Genomic DNA, 27375 nt, shown 5'->3' with positions numbered 1-27375 from the left:
ACTTATGACCGTATTTCTGGACTCAATTCATTATACGTCAAGGGCTATCTTATTATGGAAAACTGTATAAACACTGTCTTGAGTACATGCAAAACGCCAGCGGCGATGCAACTAACGGCTTTAATTGTTTCGGTTAGCGATAAATAACCCTCTGCTGCCCAATGAAAAGGGCTGCATCGAGAGCAAGTAAAAGGCAAGGCAGGACGAAGTGTACAAAAGTGAAATATACCGTCAATTTTATTTGCAGCCTACATTTAGACTCTGGATGGATACAGCATCTGCGGAAAGAAAAGGAAAAAAAAACACTTGCCAGACATCCAGAGAAACAGAACTTCCTGTAACCATTTTTCTGCCTTTCCTAGGACTGTCCCCAATTTCGCCACCCCAAAATGTGACACCCCCCCCCCATGCAGCAGATTTCGAAGTCCCGGACAATCCCCCAGCCTAAAGGAGCCCAAAGGAGCTGTCATCCTCACCACTCGGATCCGGTGTCCAATGGCTTTGGCGGGCAGGTTGGAGCGGAATTTGGCTCGGACCATGCCGCTGTTTCCGTGGGCCCGGGTCACCTTCCCCCAGATGACTCTGGTCCTGTTGGGCTTGCCCCCAGGAGTGACTGTGTTGCTGCCAAAAAGAAAAAAGACATTCCGTTCAACCCCGGCGATCGCCAAAGACACCAGCTCTCTGAAACACCACCCAGGTTGTCCTTAAGTTAGCGACCGTAACGGGGCCTGCCCATCACAGATGTAACTCGTCTAAAGAAAAGAAGGAACGGGAGACATGATAGCAGTTATTCCAGTATTTGAGGGGCTGCCACAAAGAAGAAGAGGGGGGTCAAATTATTCTCCAAAGCGCCAGAGGGCAGGACGAGAAACAATGGTTGGAAACGGACCAAAGAGGAAAAAAAAGCAACCAGGAATTAAGGAGAACTATTAACCAGTGGAACAGCTTGCCACCAGAAATCGTGGGCGCTCCATCACTGGAGATTTTTAAGAAGAGATTGCACAGTCACTTGTCTTGAGATGGTATAGGAGCTCCTGCTTGAGCTTCTACAGATGACCTACAAAGTCCCTTCCAATTCTATTCTCTTCTATTTTCTATTCTTCCACTCCATTCCAAATTCTATTCTATTCTACTCTCCATTTCATCTCATCTATTCTATTCCTTTTCTCTATTCTGTATTTCTATTCTATTCTATATTTCTATTCTATTCTATTCTGTATTTCTATTCTAATTCTAAACGTATGTTTGTTTGTTTTGGCTGTGGCTAAACAAATATATGGTATGATGGGGTGGATTTCCTGCAATTGACAGTTAAGTGCTGACTTTTGGCAAAATTGTTATAAAATCCAGTCACAAAACCACAGGATGCTGCAACGGGTTGTAAATGCTGCCTGGTTGCCGAGTGCCTAAAGTGCACTCATGTGACTGTGTGAAGCAGGCAGAACTTGGAATCTAGGTTGCGAGTACCCCGCAGGTCGGTCAAACTGAGAACAATCGCTAAGCAACTGGCCATAAGTCAAGGACTACATTTCATTTATTGACCGTTCAAAGGTACAACAGCACTGGGAAAAGCGATTTATGACCATTTTTCACACGACCGTCAGTCTCCCTATGGTCACGTGATCAAAACTCACGGCTTAGCAGCTGGCATGTACTTATGACGGCCGCAGTGTCCCAGGGTCAGGGTGATCCCTTTTTGCGACCTTCTGACAAGCAAAGTCAATGGGGGAAGCCGGATTCACTTAACGACCGTGTTTCCTACTTAACAAATGCAACGGTTCACCTAACGACAGTGGCCAGAAAATTCGTAAAATGGGGCGAAACTCGCTGAACCGAGGTTTTGCTTGGCAACATCAATTTTGAGCTCGACGGAGGTCGTAACCTGAGGACTACCTGTACCTGTATTTCGGCTGGAAATTTCGCTGCTAACATCGGATGTTTTTGCTTTGACAACCGATGGGAGATGCAACCCTTTTCTTCTGATGTTTTACTCTTTAAGAGTTAAGAGTTAGATGACGCTGGGGTGGGGAGGAACATGCATGAGTGTTTAGCTAGACATAACAATACTGAACCTAGTGTGAGAACTAAGGTTATTGAAATAAGAGGTGATAAGAATTGGTGGGCTGGAGAACTGGAGGGACAGCCCGCATTTCAAACTAACGGGGGAATGTGATTTATGACTGTAAATTGGAGGAGGGAATTGCGCTTTGAAACATGTGCTCAGGGGAGGGGAATTCATTTTGGCTTCGATTGTGTTAGTGCCGATGCTATGCTCCTCGAATAAAGATTCTTTTAAGGTAAACAATGCCTCAAAGTTCTTTGAAGAGTTCCATCTGTCGGAACCAGGACACCGGGCATACATTACAGGTGCAGATCGGGCAGCTTTAGCAATTGACACTATGGGTCTGCATTTTTCATAGTACCTGTTCCTCCCCCAAGACATTCTGGCAGGGCTCTGCAAAACAACCAACCCCCGGGAGGCTACTGTAAGAGCCAACATGGAGGCAATTCTGCCAGTACAAGGACCGCAGAACCACACACAGAATTGCTGAACCCCCTTTGAGCACCAAGTCCACGCTGTAAGGAGGCCACAGCGTTTCATCAACATTGTGAAGACTGTGTGCGCGCGCACACACATACACACACACACACAGAAGCACACAAAGACGGGAGCACAAAACAAGCCCTATCATCGTGCACTCACTTTTTGGCCTTGTACACGTAGGCGCACTTTTTGCCCAAGTAGAATTCGGTCTCGTTGCGGGAATAAACGCCCTCCACTTTCAGCAGAGCCGTGTGCTCCCTCTGGTTTCGGAGGCCTCGTTTGTAGCCAGCGAAAGTGGCCTTGCACCACAACCTAGGGAAGGACACACACACCCCAATTACACTCGGGGAACGACGATGGTGCCCTGCAAAAGGTGGCAATGCTGAGGAGCAGATCCCCAATGGCTGCTGGGCTCACGTACTGCACCGGGCAGTGGCAGGTCCCAATTTTGCCTTAATATATAGCAGTCACTTAAAAATAAAAATGGCTTAGCATCACAAGTGAACACGTTCCATACAAGATTAGAGATTGTGTTTTAAATAAGAAAGGGAAAAAAAAAAGAAAACAGGTAACCGTCCATCGGAGTGGAAAAACTAAATTCCCATTGGGAGCAAATCAAATTCCCTGGTTTGTTGTTTCGCTGTCATCACAGCCTAAGCTGGTTTTTAAGGGAAGATTAAAATAGAATCCAAGACTGTGCTTACAAGTCTGTCACTAACCCACCCCCCCAGTAGTTAGTGGATTCACACAATGCTAACTACTAATTGAGGTTTGTGGGTATGTACTAATGCAGCCACTAGATCAGGGGCCTTCAAACTTGGCCCTTTTATGACTTGTGGACTTCAACTCCCAGAATTCCTCAGCCTGGCTGAGGAATTCTGGGAATTGAAGTCCACAAGTCATAAAAGGGCCAAGTTTGAAGACCCCCTGCACTAGATCGTTGGATGACCTGGTTTAAGGGTCTGTGCAACCTATTATTAATTAAATGCACAGGTCACATCTCATTACTATAGCCACTGATTTACAAAATGACAAAACTGTGATGAAAATTATGAAAGATTAAACAAAACGCAGGCAACGGGGGGTGGGGGGTGGGAGGAAGGAAGATCTACTCTCCACTCTTTCAGCCACTCCCAGCATAAAGCACCCCCGACTGGGACCCCAAGCCAGCCAGACCGCAGAGCCAGGTTTTAAGGCTCTTCTGGAAATCCGGGACGTTGGGGGCCAAACTCACCTCTGGTGGGAGAATATCCCAAAGGGCAGGGGCCACGACAGAAGAGGCTCTTCTCCTGGACCCCAACGGTCAGAATTCTTTGGCAGATGGGATCCGAAGTGGGACTCTTTCGTTGGAAGGCTAGTCCCTTTGGGGTTATACCCTGGACCCTAACCCTAAAGGGCTTTAAGCAACACCTTGAATTGGACCCAGGAGCAAATTAGCAACCCTTGCAGGTCGCACAACGGGGTGTTACGTTTGCCAATTGGGGGTGGGGTGGGGGTGGGCTGCAGAAATGTCCCTGCCATCGCTTCCTGTACCAGTTGTAGCTTCCGAATACTCTTCCAGGGCAGCCCCAAGCAGAGCGCACTGCAGCAGTCCAACCCATCAGGACACGAGTGACTGTGCACAGAAAAAGGCCCGACGTGAAGTTGCACGAAGGCTCTCCTGGCCACGACGGCCAAATTTAACCGGGGAACAAGTTTTTAAGCTTCCGATTAATCTAGTGAGGAGGAGGGGGGGGCTCCATGAAGTAACCTCAATGTAAGTAAGATGCCAGGCCTATAATAAAAGCAGGATGCAGCCGACTGAGCAAAACACGAGGAAGGTGCTGGGGAAATCTCCTACCTGCCCGTCATGGTGTTGCCTCAGAAGTCCCGTTTCCAGCAGGCCTGCACAAAAGAGAAACAAGAAGCTGTTAAGGGAGACGCATATTACTACAGCTTAATAAACCTGGTTTGGGCACGAGCGGCATTACAATCCAGGTGTAGCACTTCCCCTACTGCAGATTTGGCTCAAGATCTCCATCTGTGCAAAGAGAGAAGCAACCTGGAATTAAGGAGAAACTTCCTGACATTGAGGACAATCAACCAGTGGAACAGCTTGCCACCAGAAATCGTGGGCGCTCCGTCACTGGAGATTTTCAAGAGGAGACTGGACATTCATCTGTCTGGGGCAGTATAGGTTCTCCTGCTTGAGCAGGGGGCTGGACTAGAAGACCTCCAAGGTCCCTTTCAGCTCTATTCTATTCCTCTGATTTTAAGAAAAGGCATCATTCAAGGCTTAAAATAGTGTTGTTGTTGTTTTTCAAACTTCGCCAGTTTGAACAGGTGGACTTCAACTCCTCCCAGAATTCCCTAGCCAGTCCGTCGGTCTTCGTTGGCAAAACTGAGACACACTGGTCTAAATGCACTGAATTCACACCCACCGTCAGTATGTGCATCACCCTCTCAAGAAATGCAAGTAGGGGGGACCAAGAGACCCGTAGCTCAACCACGCACTCTTTGCACACTCCTTAAGGGCTGAATCTGAACTCATGACAAGGACTTCCTTCCCCTCTCCCGGCTTCTAACAGCCTTCCCCCAAACCAGCCATCTTTAGAACTGCTCAATATCCCCCCATCAATTGTCCATCCCATTTCTCTACAGAAATTTAAGTTGCAGGAAGACACCATATTATAGGCTTCCGTGTCCTGCAAAAATTGTACTGTGCCCGTTTTTTGACACTTAAAAATATAGCCGGCTTGGGTGGGTCAGAATCTGATAATACAATTCACATGGGCTGTCTCTTCTAGATGTTTGTAATATCGTCTCTTTTTCATTTACTGCATTTATGTGCCGCATATTTCGCTGTCAAACGTAAATTAGCAACAGCTTTCCAGAGTTTCAGGCAGATGTCTTTATTATATTTTATTTATTAAATGTGTTTGCCGCCCATCTCAGCCCCAGGTGACTTTGGGTGGCTCGCAATGTTAAAAAGAACAAAACAAAATACACGCACGCGTTACCCTCAAATGTGTGAAATTTAGGCGTTTTACAGAATGCCTGGGAACTCTGTAGAATGCCAAAATTGGGATGTCAAAGTAGGAAACGTTTTAATATTTCACACAAGGCATTCTATGCAAGACCAAAAGGCAAATTGGTGAAGTATAATATACTCCCACTAAAATGCCATTCTAACCTTCCTTGTTGCAACAAGTCAATACTGGGTTTTTTTTCTCTTTGTTTATTTTCAGTCAGAAAATCCTGCACTTTATTTTGCGTATCTTCTTTCATTTTATTATTTATTTATTTATTAATTTTATTTGTATACCGCCCTTCTCCCGAAGGACTCAGGGCGGCGAACAGGGCAGTGCACGTTAAAAGACAAAATACAAAAATTAAGAGAGATTAAAACAAAATGCCCACAACTCTTACAATAAGTTAAAAACACATTAAAAATAAGTTAAAACACATTAATAAAAACCCAACCCAATTTTCATACACAGTCTTTGTGATAAAAGCCTAACCCTAAATCTTTTCGTGAGAGTCTTTTTTCATACTTTGCCTAAATACCTGTTGTTATTCTTCTGCATAACGCCTACCTATTATATCCAATGCTTAGGGAAAGTATATAGCGTATAAGTCCCTTGTCTGAAATGATCTAGGGCAGGGGTCTTCCAACTTGGCCCTTTTATGACTTGTGGACTTCAACTCCCAGAATTCCTCAGCCAGCATGGCTGGCTGAGGAATTCTGGGAGTTGAAGTCCACAAGTCATAAAAGGGCTAAGTTGGAAGACCACCCCCCAGTATAGGGCTTCCTGCCTGAGCGGGGGTGGGGGGGTTGGACTAGAAGACCTCCAAGGTCCCTTCCAGCTCTAGATATTAAAAACACCACCAGATATTTCAATCCCTTGCCTGAAAACGTCACATCTTCTATAGATTTCTCAGGCATTCTATACAACGCCAGGAACATACACAAGAGTAAAATACTGTAATTAAAATACAAAATATTATTATTATTATTGCTAAGCACATTGATTTGTGCTTTAGATTGTAAGCCGCCCTGAGTCTTCGGAGAAGGGCGGGATATAAATGGGATTAAAAAAATAATAATGATCGGCTATAACTTCCTGCTCGCCTGCTGTGCCAGGTAAGAGCCCAGGCAACACACTAAATCGGTTCTCATGGGTACTAGCTATGGCCGTTAGTAATAAGTTAGTAGTAACTACTGCCACACTAATATGGCAGCAATGACTGCCATAACCCAGTAGCCACTGCATGGGCTCTTAACCTGGCCCAGCAGGCGAACACGAAGTTACATGCTAATAATGATATTACTATCATTATAGGGTATAGGGCAGGGGTCTTCAAACTCGGCCCTTTTATGATTTGTGGACTTCAACTCCCAGAATTCCTCAGCCAGCGTGCCTGACTGAGGAATTCTGGGAGTTGAAGTCCACAAGTCATAAAAGGGCCGAGTTTGAAGACCCATGGTATAGGGTTTCCTGCCTGGGCAGGGGGTTGGATTAGATGACCTCCAAGGTCCTTTCCAATTTTATAATCATCATCACGAGTTTGTAAAGCCGCCCTGAGTCTTCGGAGAAGGGCGGGATATAAATGGAATTAAAATTAAATTAAATCAAATCATGAATAAAGCCACAATGGAGCCTCCAAGTCCAGAAGCAGTCTATCTTTGAGGATAGGGGATTAGCGGAGGGGGGAGGAGGGAAGGGACAAAGGAACCCCCCCTCGCCCTCCTCCCCCTCACTCAGCCAGGCCCGAGGAGAGCCCCGCATCCCGGTCTCTCTTCCCAGCCGGCAGAGCAGCGAGAGTCCTCGTCCACTCCTAGAGCGGACCTCGCGTCTCCAGACCAGGCCTGGGTGCCGCCGGCATCCAGCCGGCATCCCAGCCATCCTTGTCCACGTCCGCCGCCGGACCCACCCGTTCCCACCGGCCTGCCCTTCCGCCCGCTCCCGCGCCGTCCTTCCCTGCCAACCCCCCGCCGACCGGCGGCCGACGCAGCCCTCACCTCCGCAGCAGCGGCCCAAAATGGCGGCGACGAGAAAGGAAAGGAGGGCGAGCCGCGAGGCACGCTGGGAAAGGCACTCGAGAAGGCCCCCGCCCCCCGCCAGCACTCCTCTTTGCCGGTCGTTAGTGAGGCGGCTATCAGATTTGCCTGACAGGAATCCCTCGGCCCGGGAACATTTCCCCGGCTCGCCTCGCTTTGTTATTCGCTCGTTCGTTTTTTTAAGCCATTTTTTTTCCCCCTGCACTCTCACGCTCAGGGAGGTATTTGGCCTCCTCGGCGTTCTTAAAGGCCATCCTAAAATTTACAGGAATTTACGTAGCCGCCTTAAAATCTCAGTCAGGGCCCCTTCGGACGCTTTCTGGTAACCATGGCGACCCCTTCTTCCCTGCGAAGGGAGTCTGGGTGAGTCTCCCCCCAAAATCCCCGACACACCGCGCGTTTTCGGGGTCCCCCGGGGCTCCTCGCTAGGTCGGGAAAGGCCTCTTCGCCCAAGCTACGTGTCAGCCCCTCGCTGGCTTTCTCTGGGCGAGAAAGGGTCCGACTGGGCTGGTCCTCGGATGGGAGACCACCAGGAGATCCCAGGATAGGGGAAAATTTTTTTATTTGCCTTGTGACTACTACTGCCCTAAGCAGCATATAAAATCAAGAGCCATGGCCGGCGCAACATATACATTTTAGGCCAAGGGGCTGCCTTTGGCTGATCTCAATAAGGTAGCCAAAGATTGCAGCTGGCTTGTCCTTGGATGGAAGACCACCAGGAGATCCTGGGGATGTAGGAGGCGCTGGGAACTTTTTTTTTTAAAACGGCTTTCCTTGCTGTGCCTCAGAAAAGGTGGCACTTAGGGGCACAAGAGGCCAGCGTTTGCTGTAGGACCCCCCCCACACCGCCGTGGCACACCCTCCTTTGTAAAATTTTGCTGTGGTACTGACGTATTCTTATTGTTTTCTTTTTCATTTATTCTGTCCTATTTATTTCACATCTGTTTTGTTTACCTTTGTTTTCATTTTTTCCTTTTCATTGTTGGAAGCCACCCTAGAGTAACCCCATGGCAAGATGGGTGGCAAATAAATAAATAAAATAAAATAAGAAATAATAAAAAAAGAAAATAAAATAATAAAATATAGAAAATAAATAATAAAGTAATAAAAAATAATTAAAATCAATAAGAAATTAAATAAATTAAATAAAAATAAATAAAATAATAAAATAAATGATAAAAGAAAATAATAAAAAATTAAATAATAAAAAATAAAATAAATAAAATAAATAGAAAATAAAAAATAAAAAATAAATAAAAATAAAAATAAGAAATAAAATAAGAAATAAATAATAAATAAAAATAATAAAAAATAACAAAAATAAAATAATAAATAAAATAAAATAAATAAAAAATAACTGAAATAAAATAAGAAAAAATAAAATAAGAAAATAAGAAAAAATACTAAAATAAAAAATAAAATAAAAATAATAATAAAGTAAAATAATAAATGAATAAAATAAAAAATAAGAAAAAAATAATAAGAAAAAACAAGAAAATAAGAAAAAATAAATAAGAAATAATAGAAAATTAAATAAAAAAATAAAATTCAACAATACAAAATAAAATTAAATATTCCAAGAGCCTTTAAAGCCATAGAAAACCTGAGTGAGGGGGATTGTCTATCTAGAATCAACAGAGTTTCGGTTTTGCCATTAAAGTGTTTATAAGTCCGCTCTGCGCTGATGCTTGAAACACTCCTAGTTCCTGATGGTTTGATCACCGGGAGGGGCTCCTTCCTTTTGGGCAAAGGGACAGCCGAGCTTGGAATCCCTGGGAGGCAGGAAGAGAGGCAGGGCAGACGGAGCCTCCCTGGCCAGTTGCAGCGTACATCTCATAGTTATGCAGAGACTTGCTTTCGTCCGGCAAGATTCTGTCGACATGCGCAAGGACAACAAAGCGACGCCACTGGTCAGTCCTGCCTCTTTGGGCCTGCCAGCTCTCTTAAGCCCAGCCTGCTCTTTCTTTGGGCCAGGGAATCATGGCACTGGATCAAGAACTCCACCCCCAAACTGCCCCCTCTGGACGCCGTGCGGCTTTCTGCTGTCCTGGAAGACTGCACTGACCAGCTGACCATCCTCGGCTGCATCATGCCCGTTTCCTACGAGGGAAGGAAAGACGTGGAGGCTGTAAGTGCCCGTGCCAGGTCGGGAACGAGTGACTGAGGAACGTTCCATTATTCAGGACAAAGGAAGTGACCTGGAAGGTCTAGGAGACATCTGGCTGGGAAAAGGGGCACAACCACCTACCAACCTTGTGTGCCGGGCAGAGAAGAGGAGCTGGTGTGTGTGTGTGTGTGTGTGCGCGCGTGTGTGTGTGTGCGCGTGTGCGTGTGTGTGTGTGTGTGTGTAGAGTGGAACATCCTGTGATCAACAAGATTTCCTTCTCACTGATCTAGCCAACCCTCTAGTACAGGGGTCTTCAAACTTGTCCCTTTTATGACTTGTGGACTTCAACTCCCAGAATTCCTTAGCCAGCGTTCCTGGCTGAGGAATTCTGGGGGTTGAAGTCCACAAGTCATAAAAGGGCCAGGTTTGAAGACCCCTGCTCTAGTAGGTTTCACAGCTGGCTGCTGTGGTTGGAACCTGAGGGATAATTCTAAGCCTTCACCTTGTTGCAAACCTATGGCCATTTATTGACTTATTCAGTGGCTTTTTTAGTGGCTAACTTTCCCCCCCCCCCCCCGGACTCTGGTCTTCCCTAGCAAACCGAGTCCAGCAGGTGGCGCTGGAGGACAGTTTTTCAACATCTGGACTACAGGTAGGAAAGTGGTCTTCAAACTTGGCTGCTTTTAAGACTTGTGGACTTCAACTCCCAGAATTCCACAAGTCTTAAAGCAGCCAAATTTGGAGACCCCTGGCTTAGGACCACAACTGACCCCCCAAATTTCTCCAATGTTTCTCAAACGTGGCCACGTTAAGAGGGGTTGACGTCAACTCCCAGAATGCCCCAGCCAATCTGGGAGTTGAAGTCCATCCTTCTCAAACGTGCCAAGATTGAGCACTACCTACTCTGACCTATTCTGAAGGCCTCATTCACACTTCTTTCGTTGCCTCTCCTTCAGCTTGATGAACAAGGCATGCAGGACATCCTGGCCAGCCAGCAAGAGCTGAGTGCGAAGTACAAGAACCTCATGGACAAGAGGGCCGAGAGCCTGGCCAAGGTTCCTGTCGAGCTGGGCAAAGTGGCAGAAATTCGGTGGCAGCTCTTGGACACCAGCTCTGACCTAAAGCGGTCCAACCATCTCTTCACCATGGCCACCAGGCAGAGCGTTCTGTCCACAGATGTCCTTCAGAAGGTTCAAGCGGACAGGTAGGACTCCAGGTGGAGAATGGAATAGAATATAGAATATAGAGAATACAATACAGTAGAGTAGAATAGAGTAAAATAGAATAGAAAATATGGGATGGAATGGAATGGAATGGAATGGAATGGAATGGAATGGAATGGAATAGAATAGAATAGAATAGAATAGAATAGAATAGAATAGAATAGAATAGAATAGAATAGAATAGAATAGAATAGAATAGAATAGAATAGAATAGAATAGAATAGAATAGAATAGAAAATATGGAATGGAATAGAATGGAATGGAATAGAATAGAATAGAAAATATGGAATAGAATAGAATAGAAAATATGGAATGGAATGGAATGGAATAGAATAGAATAGAAAATATGGAATAGAATAGAATAGAATAGAATAGAAAAAATGGAATGGAATGGAATGGAATGGAATAGAATAGAATAGAAAATATGGAATAGAATAGAATAGAATAGAAAATATGGAATGGAATAGAATGGAATGGAATAGAATAGAATAGAAAATATGGAATAAAATAGAAGAGAATTACAGAATAGAACAGAATATATGAAATAGAATAGGATAGAATAGAAGCTGGAAGGGACCTCGGAGGTCTTCTAGTCCATCCCCCTGCAGGAGACCCTGTGCCCTTTCAGACAAGTGGTTGTCCAGTCTCTTCTTAAAAACCTCCAGTGATGGAGCACCCACAACCCCCTCTTCTTTGGGGCAGCCCCTCAAATACTGGAATAACTGCTATCATGTCACCCCTCGTCCTCCTTTTCTCTAGACTGGCCGCACCCAATTCCTGCAACCCTCCTTCATACGTTTTCGTCTCCCAGGCCTTTAATCATCTTAGTTGCTCTTCTCTGCACTTTTCCCAAAGTCTCAACAACTTTTCTGTAGCGTGGAGACCAAATCTGGTTGCAGTATTCCAGGTGTGGCCTTGCTAAGGCTTTATAAAGCGCTGGCCTTGGTGTTCCGACAAATGAAACCCTTCAAAAGAACTTGGTGAGGCATTGTTTTCCTTAAAGAGTCTTTTATTCGGGAAACCAAGTATCGGCATTACGTAGCTGAAGCCAAAAACTAATTTCCCGTCCCCTGGAATACCAAGTTTCAAAGCACAATTCCCACCCTCAGTGTCATAAAGCACATTCCCCAATTAGCTTTTAGCGCGGGCTTTCTCCCCAGCTCTCCAGCCCGCCAAGACGTTATTAGCTCCAGACCCAGTTTGTCCTTGAGTTCCCACGGCAGAGTTATTGTTGTAACTTGGGCATCTCGTTTAATTCTTTTTAATTTTTGTATTTTGTATTTTTATATGTTTGCCCTGTTCACCGCCCTGAGTCCTTCGGGAGAAGGGCGGTATACAAATAAAATTATTATTATTATTATTATTATTATTATTATTATTATTATTATTATTATTATTATTATTATTATTATTATTATTATTATTATGGCTAACTGAGCTAATTCTAAAAGCAGGAAAAAGGGAAGAGAGAAAACGGCTGCTTTTTCATCTGATGTCAAAGCAAAAGCATCCGATGTCAGCAGCGTTGACAGCGGTAGTAATACGTCACGTGATTTTGATTCTGCGCCTCTGTTTATACAATTTTGGATCGTATTGGCCTTTTTTGGCGGCTGCTGCACACGGCTGGCTCAGGTTTAAGCGACTGCCCTGGAAAGAGGCGAAAAGAATTGCCGCTGTGTTTTCACTGAATACCTGGTAGCCGAACCAGTCAATTAAATATAGCTTAATTGGGTCACACGTCTTACGGAGAGTTTCCATAACACCCTGAGTCACAAATTATCCAGCCTATTGTCACACACTCTAAATATGTCGTGTAGGTCCAAACCTCCATCGTGGTTTTTTTAAGGGTTTATGCAGCTCTCAGAGAAACATGTTTCCTCCCCGCCCCATCCCCAGATTGTGCTTCTCATGGAGCGTGGTGGGTTTCTCTAAAGACCTCAGGAACATTCCTGCAGGACCGAAGACCTGCACGCTCCCTTGGGTCACCCTAGGAGGGCCATTGTCATGATCCCTACAAAGTGATCTGCAGGTTGACATAATAATAATAATAATAATAATAATAATAATATTAATAATAATAATAATAATAATAATAATAATAATAATAATAATAATAATAATAATAATAAGAAGAAGAAGAAGAAGAAGAAGAAGAAGAAGAAGTTGGAAGGGACCTTGGAGGTCATCTAGTCCAACCCCCTGCTCAGGCAGGGAACCCTATACCATTTCAGACAAATGGCTGGCCAGTCTCTTCTTAAAAACTTCCAGTGTTGGAGCACCCACAACGTCCGGTGGCAAGCTGTTCCACTGGTTGATGGTTCTCACTGTCAGGAAGTTTCTCCTTAGTTCTAGGTTGCTTCTCTCCTTGACGAGTTTCCATCCGTTGCTTCTTGTCCTGCTTTCCTCAGGGCAGCATGGATGATGTTACCTAGTTTGGTAATGAAATGTGCAAGAAAATTACCAAGCTCAGAGAGCACCAAGGACCCCACAGACGTTGACCACCTCCTCCTCCTCCTCCTCCTCCACCTCGCTTCTAGCACTGATGATGTAACCCTGTTGGGTGATGAAATGTCTGCAAGAAAACCACCAAGCTCAGAAAGCGCCAAGGACACCACAGTCCCCTCCTCCTCCTTCTCCTCCCTTCTAGCACTGATGATGTAACCTAGTTGGGTCATGGAACGTCTGCAAAAAACTCACCCAGCTCAGAGAGCACCAAGGACCCCCCAGTCCTTCCTCCTCCTCCTCCTCCTCCTCTTCCACTCCATAAAGCCCTGCCCCCTTCTAGCACTGATGATGTTACTCAGTTGGGTGAGGAAACATCTCCCACCAAGCTCAGAGAGCACCAGGGACCCCCCTCCCCACCTCTGAGACCCCTTTCTGCTGGGCCATCGAGCTGACCCCTTCCTGTCTCTTCCCGGCAGGCAATACTCGAGCGATGTGCTGGAAAGCACCATGGATGAAATGCTGATGCTGAGGACCTTCCGCACCCTGCAGTTAGCCGTGACTCTGGAAAGGGACAAGAAGACCGGTCTTCAGAACCTGGTCCTCAGGTCGCCCCTCCCCTCTTCCTCGGCTGCTTCTCTGTACTAGAACAGGAGTAGGCCCTTGGCTCTTTTACGACTCCTGGACTTCAACTCCCAGAATTCCTCAGGCAGCCAGGACTCAGCTTGGAAACCTCTCCCTTTGCCCTCAGCGTGGCTGACTCAGGAATTCTGGGGGTTGAAGTCCACGAGTCATGAAGGGACCATAGTTCCCCCATGCTGGCTGAGGAATTCTGGGAGTTGAAGTCCACGAGTCATGAAGGGGCCATAGTTCCCCCACGCTGGCTGAGGAATTCTGGGAGTTGAAGTCCACGAGTCATGAAGGGGCCATAGTTCCCCCACGCTGGCTGAGGAATTCTGGGAGTTGAAGTCCACAAGTCGTGAGGGGGCCATATTTCCCTCATGCTGGCTGAGGAATTCTGGGAGTTGAAGTCCGCGAGTCATGAAGGGGCCATAGTTCCCCCATGCTGGCTGAGGAATTCTGGGAGTTGAAGTCCACGAGTCATGAAGGGGCCATAGTTCCCCCACGCTGGCTGAGGAATTCTGGGAGTTGAAGTCCACAAGTCGTGAGGGGGCCATATTTCCCTCATGCTGGCTGAGGAATTCTGGGAGTTGAAGTCCGCGAGTCATGAAGGGGCCATAGTTCCCCCATGCTGGCTGAGGAATTCTGGGAGTTGAAGTCCACAAGTCGTGAGGGGGCCATATTTCCCTCATGCTGGCTGAGGAATTCTGGGAGTTGAAGTCAGCGAGTCATGAAGGGGCCATAGTTCCCCCATGCTGGCTGAGGAATTCTGGGAGTTGAAGTCCACAAGTCGTGAGGGGCCCATATTTCCCTCATGCTGGCTGAGGAATTCTGGGAGTTGAAGTCCGCGAGCCATGAAGGGACCATAGTTCCTCCACTCTGGTTGAGGAATTCTGGGAGTTGAAGTCCACGAGTCATAAAAGAGCCAAGGCTGCCTACCCCTGGGGTAGGGCGTAACTGGTGCCGTCCCCAGTTGACCCCTTGGCTAGGAGACCTGAAGGGATGGAAGTCTTTTCTTGTTTTGAAAATGTTATCGATTTTTTAATGTTACATTTATACCTTTGAAAAGCAGCGTGGCGGCTGACTTGCAATAGTTCAGTCGCACGCAAATACCATTCGTACAAATCTCAAAACTATTGCAGCATATCTCTCCTCTCTTTTCCCCTTAATGCGTACCGCCTGATATTTAAATTTAACACGCTTCTTTATTCATTCCATCCATCCATCCAACGAGAAATAACTTCCTTCCATTTGTCCACAGCTTTTGGTTTATATCTATCTGAATTGTTTTTCACCTTCAATCTCCCTATTCAACCTTAAATGTAAATATTAAGGGAAAATGAAAATTGGGGAAAAACTCACTAGGGTTATCGCTTGTCTAAAATTTAGACGCTCGGTAACCTAGTGAGTTTTTCCCCAATTTTTAATTTTCCATCAATATTTACATTTAAGGTTTAATATTTGGGAGTCTTTTCATGCCGAGCTTCTCCTGCGTGATCCTTTTAATAGAAGGGAAGGGTCTTAGGACAGGGGTCCCCAACCCCGGGGTTGAAGGAAGCACAGCCAAGGGTCCCATTCCGGAATGGCACACCTACTTAAAACTAGCTGTGCCCCAAGTTAGACCCTCAACCACAGTTTGCTAGGCGGAAGGCCTTAGCAGTTGGGTAATTCCCCGATTTTTTTTTTGGCAGGACGTGTTGAGACGGAGCTTTACCCCCCCCCCAAGGCTGTTTTTCCTCTTATTCCGTCTTTGGAAAGCTGTACAGCTGTAAAGCTGTAAAGTCCGACCCTAACAACTTTGCGGACTTCCCAACTCCCAGAATTCCCCAGCCAGTTATTATTATTATTATTTTTTCCCAGTGCTGCCGTAACTTTGAATGGTTACCAAACGAATCCTTATAAGTCATAAGGACTTGCCTCTGTCCCTTGCCGGCCAAAAAGGCTTCCAAAAAAAACCCAACGCTCTCCTTTCTTCTCAACACAGTTCTCCCCCCACCCCCCCACCCCCCCACCCCGATTTATAGGGAAGAGATGGGAAGGAAGAAGATCAAGAGCCTTCAGAAACAGCTCGGTGAGATCAAGAAGGAAAAGGATTACGAGCTGCAGGTCAGCCTGAGAAAAAAGGGTCTTTTCCCCGATGATTTAAGGAAAAGGGGTCAGCCTTTGGGATATCGGAATGGGCTAATCCAGGGCTCCCCAATCTGTGGGCTGTGGCCCACCACCGGTCCACGGCCCGTTTGCAAACGACCCCACGTGAGCGGCAGGCTGGCGCCCGCACGGACCCGCTCTTGCGAGCGCTGCGTATGCTCACGCCCCCCCCCTTGTGTGAGCATCCCAGTGCTCTCGGCCTCGTGCGTGCGAGCGATGGGTGCCTGCCCCCTCCCACAAAACCATCCCCCTTTTCTCCCCCCCCCTCACCTCCCCCTGGCCCACTAATCCGGAAAGGTTGGGGAACTCTGGCCTAATCGTCTCGGGTGAGAAATGAGGACATAAGCTGGGTCCTTTGGGATGGGACCCTGGCCCATCTCTTGCTCACCAGCGCCCACCCTCTCAATTACTCAAGGAAGGCCGCTGGTCTTCCCACCCGTCGTCGCCTTGAGGGGTAACCCCACTCCATCCAGGCCCCAGAAAGTGCTTCACCCCGGTTTTGCAAGCTGGTCTGTAGCCAATTCCAAAGCCGAATTATGTCTTGTGTTAAAAAAAAATCACAGTGTCGAGGGACGCCACTGAACAACAACAACAACAACATCACTCAAAACCTCTTCCCAGGTGTCATCCGTTTTAGACTGGGCCTAACTAATTTCCAGATGGCGATGCAAGTCCGCTGCCTAGAGAACTCCTTCGCCTCTGGAACCGCTTGAAAAAACAAAGTCTGCACACACTGGGAGGTTGTGAAAGTGAGCCAGCCCTGGATCAGGATGTCCTCCTCCTCCTCCTCTAAGACCCACATTTCCAACAGAGAGCACCGAGACAGAAGCTCAGCATTCCTCTTGCAAAACCAACAGTCCAGTGGAAGAGAATCTCTGTAGCTCAGGGATGAACTGTGGGGTCCCTGGTGCTCTCTGAGCTTCGCAGGTTTCTTGCAGATGCTTCCTGACCCAATTAGGGAACGTCATCAGCGCTAGAAGGGAGTGGGGTTTGCAGGGAGGAGGAGGAGGAGGAGGAGGAGGAGGGGGAGGAGGAGGAGGAGGAGGAGGAGGAGGAGACAGTAAAAGAACTGTGGGGTCCCTGGTGCTCTCTGAGCTTGGCTGTTTTCTTGCAGATGTTACATTCTCCAACTTGGTAACATCATCAGTGCTAGAAAGGAGAAGGGTTTGCGGAGAAGAGGAGGAGGAGGAGGAGAATTATGGGGTCCTTGGGGCTCTCTGAGCTGGGTGGTTTTCTTGCAGACGTTTCGCGACCCAATTAGGGAACGTCATCAGGGCTGGAAGGGAGTGGGGTTTGCAGCGTGGAGAAGAAATGGAGGAGGAGGAGGAGAAGGACTGTGGGGTCCTTGGTCATCTCTGAACTTGGTGTTTTTCTTGCAGATGTTTCATTATCAAACTAAGTGACATCATCAGGGCTAGAAGAGAATGGAGTTTTCTCCCTATTTATATACACTCCCTTCTAGCCCTGATGATGTTACCGAGTTGGGTCATGAAACGTCTGCAAGAAAACCACCCAGCTCAGAGACCATATAAGAAGATAGTCCTCCTCCTCCTCCTCCTCCTCCTCCTCCTCCCCTTCGCAAACCCCATTCCTTTCTAGCACTGATGATGTTACCTAGTCGGGTCATGAAACGTCTGCAAGAAAACCACCCAGCTCAGACAGAACCGAGGACCCCACAGTCCTCCTCCTCCTCTGTCTCTTCTTTTTCTCCTCCTCCCCCTCCTTTCCTCCTCCTCTTCCTCCTTCTCTCCTTTTCCTCCTCCCCTCCCCTCCCCTCCTCCTCCTCCAATCCCCCTCCCTTCTAGCACTGATGATGTTACCTAGTTGGGTCATGAAACGTCTGCAAGAAAAACCACCCAGCTCAGAGAACACCAAGGACTCAACGAAACCTTGTCCAGTCTGGATGGCCACCTCCAGGGATGGACGGACTCTGACTAGCAGATCTAATCCTTCTTCCTTTCTGTTGTCCACCTCTACCACCACCACCACCACCATTCTGGTCCTCTCCCAGAGCCGGAACGAGATGATTGCCTACCTCAAGGACCAGCTTCAGGAGATGAAGGCCAAAACGGACATGGAGAATCGCTATGTCAAGAAGGACACCGATCTCCAGGTAGCTCAAGCGCAGAAGAAGTGTTCTGTGACCGAGAACGATCTGCAGAATGAAATTGAGGTACGTTTGCCTTCGGGGGAGGGGAGAGGAGGAGGGCTTTCTTGGGGGGAGGGAGAAAGATAAGGAGACCCCTAAGTGCCCAAATTTAGACTGCACAACGCTGTGGGTGTTCTGACAGCCATAGGCTGAGGAACAGCCATGTCCCGTTTTTCAGCGCTGTTGTGTAAATTATTGTAGCTGCCCGTTTCTAAGCAGTAAGTCACAGGCATAACACGATGCTGGCGAAGGAGCACTAACGAGAGAGACGTTCTTGCAGACTCGGGACACATGAAGCTCCATCCTCAGAAGATTTGGCAAGCATTCCTCTCCTATGTTCAACCCGCAGGGGTTTCCTTCACCGAAGAAACCTGGTTCTTCTCTCGCTGCATTTCCAAGAATAGCTTGTTTGATATCAGGGGGGCCGATAAGAGAAAGATAACCTTTGTTGTCGTTTTTTGCTGTGGCCACGACGACACACATCAAAAATGAAATTTAGCTGCCCGCTCTCAGAAGTGAAACACATACGTGACACACAGCTAACCATACTACATACGACATATGTATAGACCCACACCCCTACATATACATAACAAATAAATATTAAATACTGTCCATCTTGAATATGTAACGGAAGGAGGAAGCTTGAGAGTTCACAAGGTTAATGCTGTACAGAATGAAACTGTGGCTGAATCTGGATGTTCTGCTATGGATACCACGAAGCCCCCTCCTCCCAGAAGGGAACAAGGAAAACAGGCCGTGTAGAGGATGTGTAGCGTCCCAGATAATCTTACGGACCCTGCTCAAGCAACGCTTCTGTGCTATGTCTTGGATGGGAGGGAGGGAACTGCCAATAACCATTTCTGCTGTCCTCACCACTCTCTGAACTGCCAATAATCTTTTCTGCTGTCCTCACCACTCTGCACCGCCTTCCTGTTCGAAGCAGGGATGCTTCCAAACCAGACTGCGATGCCGTATGACAGGATGCTCTCCATCGTCCCCCTGTAGAAAGCGGTCAGGATGGGGAAAGGAAGATGCGCTATTCTCATGCGACACAGAAAGTGCAGCCGCTGCTGGGCTCGCTTCACATGTGTCTCGCTCTTGAGCGACCAAGCCAGCCTACTCGTTAAGCTGCACACCCGGGAATTTGATGCTGGTAACTGAACCATGATATCTGTTGAGTTCCCACAGAGACGTGGAGGAAGTTCATCAAACTGCAGCTGTCGACCACCTGCATAGTTACGGGTGGTCCTCAACTTCCGACAGCAATTTCCAGTGCTAAGCAAGACGCTTGCTACCTGAGTCAGGCCCCGTGTGAACCCTTCTTCTTCTTCTTCTTCTTCTTCTTCTTCTTCTTCTTCTTCTTCTTCTTCTTCTTCTTCTTCTTCTTCTTCTTCTTCTTCTTCTTCTTCTTCTTCTTCTTCTCCTTCTCCTTCTCCTTCTCCTCCTCCTTCACCTTCTCCTCTTTCTTCTTCTTCTTCCTACTCCTACTCTTTTTTCCTACTCCTACTCTTTCTTCCTACTCCTACTCTTTCTTCTTCTTCTTCTTCTTCTTCTTCTTCTTCTCCTCCTCCTCCTCTTCTTCTTCCTTCTTCCTCCTCCTCCTCCTCCTCCTCCTCCTCCTCCTCCTCCTCCTCCTCCTCCTCTGCGTTCCTGCTCTCGACTAACTAAAAAACTGGGATTTTTCCAGTCAGGCACTGATGTATCTTGCTCTATTCATCTCTAGCTTTCATTCTTCGGCAGCCCATCGTGCTCTTGGGCACATGCATGGAGCATGGCTGCAACGTCCCAGGGTCATACAACGACCACTGGCAACATAAGGTCATCAAATCAGGCATGAATTGCTTAACCACCACTTTACCAGTGGAGATTCTGGTCCCAGTGGTAGTCGTGCGCCGAGGATTCCCTGCATAGATACCCTGCCCCCTTGCCATCCATCCCTCCTTCAGTCGGATACTCGGGGGGTGGGGGTGGGGAACAGGCTGTGTAGGATCGCCATTTTGATGACAGCCTTTTTCTTTTTCTCCCTGGCTTCAGAAGCTGCGAAATGAAATGGAGCAAGAAATCCGAGTCCACATGGAGATCGAGGCTTTCCTGAAGCAGCAGCAAACGGTCGGTGATGAGACTAACCTCATTCCTCTCAAACTAACAGAATGAGAGAGTTGGAAGGAACCTTGGAGGTCATCTAGTCCAACCCCATGCTCAGGCAGGAGACCCTTTACCATCTCAGACAAATGGCTGCCAATTTCCTCTTAAAGACCTCCAGTGTTGGAGCACCCACAAATTCTGGTGGCAAGATGTTCCACTGGTTAATTGTTCTAACTGTCAGGAAATTTCTCCTTAGTTCCAGGTTGCTTCTCTCCTTGATGAGTTTCCATCCTTTGCTTCTTGTTCTGCCTTCGGGCGCTTTGGGGAACAGATTGACACCCCCCTTCTTTGTGGCAGCCCCTCAGATATTGGAAGGCTGGTATCGTGGCACCCCTAATCTTAAACTGCTTTTTCAGGAGGCAAATTGGACTTTCTTGTTTTTCTTTGAAGACGTTTCGCTTCTCATCCCAGAAGCTTCTTCAGCTCTGCCTGGATGGTGGGGGAATGGGAGGATTTATACTCCTTGCAGACAGCTGGTCATTTGCCTTCTCTTAGAGAGTCATTGAGGCCACCTGGAAGCTTACCTGGGTCCTCAGGGTCACCTGAGTGGTGCAAATGGGTGTGGAGCTGAAAGGACCGTGTTGTAGACTGGAGATGGATGGTGTTGTATCCTTCCCCCTCTGCTGAGAGAGGGCTGTTCAATTTTGACATAGGTCTCCAGTTGGCTTCAACGACCCTCTGAAAGAGTGCAAATGACCAGCCGCCTGCAAGGAATATAAAGAAGCAAGGAGGCTTCTTCAGCTCTGACTGGACGGTGGGGAATGGGAGGATTTATATTCCTTGCAGACCGCTGGTCGTTTGCCTTCTTTTAGAGAGCCATTGAGGCCACTTGCAGGCTTACCTGTGTCCTCAGGGTCACCTGAGTGGTTCAAATGGGTGTGGAGCCTTCCTAGAACTGATGAGAGGACTCTGTTGTAGACTGGAGATGGATGGTGTTGTATCCCTCCCTTTCTGTTGAGAGAGGGCTGTTCAGGTGTGACCTAGGTGGCCTTTTTGAGCCCTCTTTCAAGCCAGCGGTCCTCTGTGTCCAAAATGTGGACTTTGCTGTCTTCGGAAGAGCGGCTTTTGTCTTTTAAATGCAAAGGGACGGCTAAATCTTGTCCTGATGGGTTTGTTATGTTGTGCCGAGCGTTTGTGAAGAGATTGTTTAGTTTCCCCAATGTACGGATCTCCACATGGCTCAGTGCATTGTACCGCATATACCACGTCGCTCAGTTTGGGTCTGGCTGTTTTATCCTTGGGGTGGACCAGCTTCTGCCTTAGTGTATTTGTGGATTCAAAGTGTGCACCCGTGTTGTGTTGGCTGAAGATCCCCCTGAGCTTTGTCCGATATACCTGCGACGTATGGAGTGACGTTAACTTCGTTAATTGTTTTTTCTCTTTGCCTGTTGTGGAGGAACTTCCGCTGGGTCTTGTGTGTGTGTGTGTGTGATTTGATGAAGGCCCACTTGGCATAGCCACACATTCTGAGGGCTTCGTTGGTGTGTTTTATCTGGGGCTGCCACAAAGAAGGGGGTCAAGAAGGCAGGACAAGAAACGATGGATGGAAACTGACCAAGGAGAGAAGCAAACCTAGAACTAAGGAAAAACTTCCTGACAGTTAGAACAGTTAACCAGTGGAACAACCTGCCTCCAGAAGCTGCGGATGCTCCAACACTGGAGGTTTTTAAGAAGAGACTGGACAACCACTTGTCTGAAAGGCTATAGGCTGTCCTATTTGAGCAGGGGGCTGGACTAGAAGACCTCCAAGGTCCCTTCCAGCTCTATTCTGAATTTATTTATTTATTTATTTATTTATTTATTTATTTATTTATTTATTTATTTATTTTTGGGACTTATATGCCGCCCTATTTCCCGAAGGACTCAGGGCGGCTAACAACAATAACGTGCAATAAATAGAGAAGTTAAAATAAAAATTAAAATTAAAGGCCCCTGTACAATAAATTAAAATTAAAATAAATTAAAAATTAGAGTTAAAAAATTAAAAACATAATTAAAATCCCTGTCAGTCCAGGTCAGCCAGGTGGAAAAGGAGTGTTTTGAGGTCGCGGCGAAAGGGCCGGAGATCCGGGGCCATCCGAAGCTCAGGGGGGGAGCTGGTTCCACAGGGCTGGCGCTCCCACAGAGAAGGCCCTTCCCCTGGGGGTCGCAAGCCTACATTGTCTAGCCGACGGTACCCTGAGGAGGCCCTCTCTGTGTGAGCGCACTGGGTGATGGGAATTCGTTCCCGGCAGCAGATGGTCCTGCAAGTATCCCGGGCCTAAGCCATGTAGGGCTTTAAAGGTAAATACCAGCATCTTAAATCTCACCCGGAGGGCAACCGGTAGCCAATGCAGCTCACGCAGGAGGGGTGTAATATGGGAGTATCGGGGTGCTCCCATCACTACCCGAATTTATTTTATTTATTTATTTTTTATTTTAATTCCATTTATATCCCGCCCTTCTCCGAAGACTCAGGGCGGCTTACAAGCTTAGCAGTCTCCCTTGCACACAGGCTGTTTTCTCCAACTGGTGAAAAAGGTCCAACTTTGCAATCTGTTTTCCAGGCTTTGCTTTCCTTTAGAAGAAAAGTCACTGGACGCTGATTAGTACTTTGCAATCTATTTGCGTTGTAATCTGCTTATTTACAAAGATCGGGGTTTATTCAATGTATTTGTACAGTGCATCGCCAAAATTCGGCAACCCGGTGGCAGTTGGCAAGCAAGTCAAATACTACAGAGAAAAATCAGTCCCTTAACATTCTCCGTTGCTCCCTGGGAAATTCTCTCGGGAGCACAGGAAAATCCCTTTTGTTTATAGCTGTCATGTAACACAGGCTCCCTTTCCTGGGAGATGAGGGAGCTTGCTAACGGGATCTCATTTGTCCAGGATGGTATAGGATGGTTCTCCTGCCTGGGCAGGGGGTTGGACTAGAGGACCTCCAGGGTCCCTTCCAGTCCTATGTCTCTACGATCTATGATTTCGTTAGCCGAGTCAGGAGTTGAACCGGTTCAGCTGGGTAGAGGAGCAAACTCTGATTGCTGGCTTGGCTGGCGCTCTCCCTCGGTGGATTTCAGCTCCCAGAATTCCTGACTTCGCACGACTGCCGCTCGGAATTCTGGGAGTCCGTCCACCTGTCCTTCGTATTCAGCAGTGCAAGGCTGATCGGGCAAAATTGGCATAAAATCGTACCTATCGTAAGGAGAAACTGGAGTTGGTGAGGTGGCTAACTGGCTAGTGCCAACCTTGGAGTTGGCTAACATTCGTCTGACATCACGAGTCCTCGACTTACGACCACAGTTGAACCCCAGATTTCTGCCACCAAGTGAGACATTTGTGAAGGGACGTTTGCCCCATTTTACGACCTTTCTGAAGCGGATCCCTGAAGTTGTTCAGTTAGTCACACGGCCGTTAAAACTTCCCCACGGGCTTCGCTCGTCAGAAGGTCGCAAAAGGGGATCGCGTGACCCCAAGACACGGCGACCGTCGTAAGCACGAGTCCGTTGCCAAGCGTCTGAAATTTGATCATGTGGCCCTGGGGAGATGCTGCCACGGTCGCAAGTGTGGAAAACCGGTCGTAAGTCCCTTTTTTCAGAGCCGTTAACTTTGCGCGGTCACTTCAATGAATCGTTGTAAGCCAAGGACTTGCCTGCAGCAGAAAACGTGGCGTGGAGACCTAAGCGACTTGGAGTGTGGGAGGTGGGAAGGACAAAGATATTTTGTCTGTGTGTGTGTGTGTGTGTGTAACTCAAAAAGAAGCATTTGTGAAGGAAGCTGATAGGGAGAGTCATGGCTGTCTTCTTGGTCCTGTGTTCGAATTTGGTGGCCTTCAAAATAGGTGGACTTCAATTCCCAGAATTCCACAGGCAGCCGGGAGGTGAAAGTCCACGCGTCTTAAAAATGTGTGAAGTGACCCCCACACCCCCCCTCCTCACAAACAGAGCATAGAAGAGAAGCTGGAGTACTGGATGGAGAAGTACGAGAAGGAAACTGAGGCCAAGCAGCAGGCTCTCAACAATCTCAAGACCTCGAGAACAGCAGACCAGGCCGCTCTGCAGGAACTGGCCAAGCAGGTAGGAAGGGACACGCCAGCCATTCCCATCTGCACCCCACCCCACCCCCATTTAAAGGTCTGTGTGTGTGGGTGGGTGGGGGGTGACGAGGAGGAACACCGTCTGGATCCGGAGCAGCTGCACGGGCACCTGCAAATGTCTCGGCCGAGGAGGGCCAGGTGCGAGGGGAGGGTGGGCTCGGGGTCGTCGGCAGGATGCGGTGAAAAGATGGCAAGATCTGTTTTTTATGGGCGTATATCCATGCTTGGTGTAGCGGTTAAGGTGCTGGCCGAGAAACCAGGAGGCTGTGAGTTCGAATGCCACCTTAGACGCCAAAGTTGGTTGGGTGACTTTGGACCAATCACCAGGAGTCAGTGAGTTCTAGTCCTGCCTTAGGCATGAAAGCCGGCTGGGTGACTTTAGGCCAATCACCAGGAGACAGCGAGTTCTAGTCCCACCTTAGGCATGAAAGGTGGCTGGGTGAATTTGGGCCAATCACCAGGAGTCAGCGAGTTCTAGTTCCCCTTTAGGCATGAGAGCCGGCTGGGTGACTTTGGGCCAATCACCAGGAGACGGTGAGTTCTAGTCCCACCTTAGGCATGAAAGGTGGCTGGGTGAATTTGGGCCAATCACCAGGAGTCAGCGAGTTCTAGTTCCCCTTTAGGCATGAGAGCCGGCTGGGTGACTTTGGGCCAATCACCAGGAGACGGTGAGTTCTAGTCCCACCTTAGGCATGAAAGGTGGCTGGGTGAATTTGGGCCAATCACCAGGAGACGGTGAGTTCTAGTCCCGCCTTAGGCAGGAAAGCCAGCTGGGTGACTTTAGGCCAATCACCAGGAGTCAGCGAGTTCTAGTTCTCCTTTAGGCATGAGAGCCGGCTGGGTGATTTTGGCCCAATCACCAGGAGATGGCGAGTTCTAGTCCTACCTTAGGCAGGAAAGCCAGTTGGGTGACTTTGGGTCAATCAGAAAACCTCCAACCATTTGTTCAAACTGGGGGGAGAGAGAGAGACACCCACCTCCTAGAGCAGCCCCCACCCATCGCTCTAAGCGAAGACGCGCCAATTCAGAGAGTAAGCTTCAGTTTCCCAAAGAGGGGACTCCAAAGCCCATCTCTCCACTCGCTTTTGGCAGTGCCGTGCGTGCGAGATAGCCATCATCGAGGACCGGAAGGAGAAAGAGAACACGAGGAAGAAGGTCGAGCAAGATGCCCTGGAGATGAAGAGCATCTACAAGGTAAGAAGAGGAGGGCTCCATCTTGGGCTGCAACAGAGGTGGGGAACCGTGGCCCCCTTTATGACTGGTGGACTTCAACTCCCAGAATTCCTCAGCCAGCCATGCTGAGGGGAAAGGGAGAGGTTTCCAAGCTGAGCCAGGCTGGCTCTGGAACTCTGGGAGTTGAAGACCACCAGTCATGAAGGGGCCATAGTTCCCCCACGCTGGCTGAGGAATTCTGGGAGTTGAAGTCCATGAGACATAAAAGAGCCATACTTTCCCCACGCTGGCTTAGAATTCTGGGAGTTGAAGTCCACCAGTCATAAAGGGTCCACAGTTCCCCCACGCTGGCTGAGGAATTCTGGGAGTTGAAGTCCACGAGTCATGAAGGGGCCATAGTTCCCTCATGCTTGCTCAGGAATTGTGGGATTTGAGGTCCGCAAGTCATGAAGGGGCCATAGTTCCCCCACGCTGGCTGAGGAATTCTGGGAGTTGAAGTCCACAAGTCATGAAAGGGTCATAGGTCCCCCACGCTGGCTGAGGAATTCTGGGAGTTGAAGTCCACAAGTCATGAAGGGGCCATAGTTCCCCCACGCTGGCTGATGAATTCTGGGAGTTGAAGTCCACAAGTCATGAAAGGGTCATAGGTCCCCCACGCTGGCTGAGGAATTCTGGGAGTTGAAGTCCACGAGTCATGAAGGGGCCATAGTTCCCTCATGCTGGCTCAGGAATTGTGGGATTTGAGGTCCGCAAGTCATGAAGGGGCCATAGTTCCCCCACGCTGGCTGAGGAATTCTGGGAGTTGAAGTCCACCAGTCATAAAGGGGCCACGGTTCCCCACCTTTGGGCCGCAAAGGGTCAAACGCTACTCCCTCCCTCCCAGCCTTTACACAGGGAGCCCTTGACTCACACCCACACAGCCGAGCCCCAAAAGGCAGCTGCCCTGTAGTTATTGGTTACCTCATTCTGCCGATGCCCGTCTTCCTTTCAGCTGCAGGCCTGGTGGAGAGGCATGATGGTCCGCCGGTTCCTCGGCCCTTACCGAAACCTCAAGAAAATGCTGGAGGAAGAGCCGGTCAGCAAAGACAAAGGGAAGAAAGGGAAGGCCGGGCCGAAGAAGAAAAAGTGACGGGAAGAGGACCACCATCCTCAGTTTGCCCAGGCTGGAGAAGAGAGCAGCTGCGTTCGTCTGCCCAGAGGATTCGAAATAATTAGAAATATTCTCTCTTCGAGCGCTTGCGTCTCTCTCGTTTGCGGAGGGCCCATCCTGGGGTCTCTTAAGCCGGTGTCTTTTTTTTTCTTCTTTTTTTCATTTTTTAAATAAATGAAAGGAAAAAAAAGGGAAGCTGGCTAATAAGACCAAGAGGGCGCCCAGACTTTACACTGGGGATTCTAAAAGAGGCTTGCAAATATTGGGGGTTGTTTTTTGGTCAAAAGACTTCAAATGAAGTTGCAATGAACAACATGAACGCACGAAGCTCAACGCGCTCCCGTTTCCACAACTTGGAAATGTCCACAGAAACAAACAAACAAACTTAGAGCAGGGGTCCCCCAACCTTTCGGGGCACCAGGGACCACCGGTTCTGTGGAGAGAGGTTTTTCCGCTGACCGGAGGGCGTGGGGTTTTGTGTGCTGCCTCCATCCCGCAGATGGGGTTTTGCTTGTTTGTGTGGACCGGTTGCTGGCATGCCACGGCCCGCTATCGG

The 27375-nt window shown here is 48.1% G+C and overlaps 2 protein-coding genes across 2 annotated transcripts; one reads left to right on the top strand and one right to left on the bottom strand.

Annotated features, from left to right (window-relative positions):
• Positions 1 to 219: 219 nt before the first annotated feature.
• On the bottom strand, positions 220 to 7617 carry RPL35A (ribosomal protein L35a). Its single transcript, XM_081328732.1, has 5 exons — positions 7548 to 7617; positions 4386 to 4429; positions 2705 to 2857; positions 477 to 621; positions 220 to 278 (listed from the first exon to the last, which is right to left on the bottom strand). The coding sequence occupies exons 2-5, from the start codon at positions 4394 to 4396 to the stop codon at positions 255 to 257; spliced, it is 333 nt and encodes a 110-aa protein (XP_081184858.1). The 5' UTR covers positions 4397 to 4429; positions 7548 to 7617; the 3' UTR covers positions 220 to 254.
• A 167-nt stretch (positions 7618 to 7784) lies between these two features.
• Positions 7785 to 26901, top strand: DRC9 (dynein regulatory complex subunit 9). Its single transcript, XM_081329466.1, has 9 exons — positions 7785 to 9714; positions 10650 to 10897; positions 13838 to 13966; positions 16004 to 16085; positions 18139 to 18300; positions 20314 to 20388; positions 24345 to 24476; positions 25589 to 25690; positions 26661 to 26901. Exons 1-9 carry the CDS (start codon positions 9271 to 9273, stop codon positions 26796 to 26798), a joined length of 1512 nt encoding a protein of 503 aa, XP_081185592.1. The 5' UTR covers positions 7785 to 9270; the 3' UTR covers positions 26799 to 26901.
• Positions 26902 to 27375: the final 474 nt, after the last annotated feature.

The sequence above is a fragment of the Vipera berus genome (genome assembly GCF_964194415.1).
Source record: "Vipera berus genome assembly, chromosome: 5".
NCBI classification, from domain to species: Eukaryota; Metazoa; Chordata; class Lepidosauria; order Squamata; family Viperidae; genus Vipera; species Vipera berus.
The sequence above is the reverse complement of the archived record's forward strand: the minus strand, read 5'-3'. Positions and strand labels throughout refer to the sequence as shown.

Bases quoted from the DNA above. Each gene is read 5' to 3' on its own strand.
- DRC9 (XM_081329466.1), top strand. From the start codon at position 9,271: ATGCTTGAAACACTCCTAGTTCCTGATGGTTTGATCACCGGGAGGGGC. The intron at 13,967-16,003 runs GTCGCCCCTCCC...CCCGATTTATAG, and splicing joins CTTCAGAACCTGGTCCTCAG to GGAAGAGATGGGAAGGAAGA. The intron at 25,691-26,660 runs GTAAGAAGAGGA...TCTTCCTTTCAG, and splicing joins AGATGAAGAGCATCTACAAG to CTGCAGGCCTGGTGGAGAGG.
- RPL35A (XM_081328732.1), bottom strand. The intron at 622-2,704 runs GTGAGTGCACGA...TCTTTTTGGCAG, and splicing joins TACGTGTACAAGGCCAAAAA to CAACACAGTCACTCCTGGGG. The intron at 279-476 runs GTGAGGATGACA...TTCTTTCCGCAG, and splicing joins TTGGACACCGGATCCGAGTG to ATGCTGTATCCATCCAGAGT.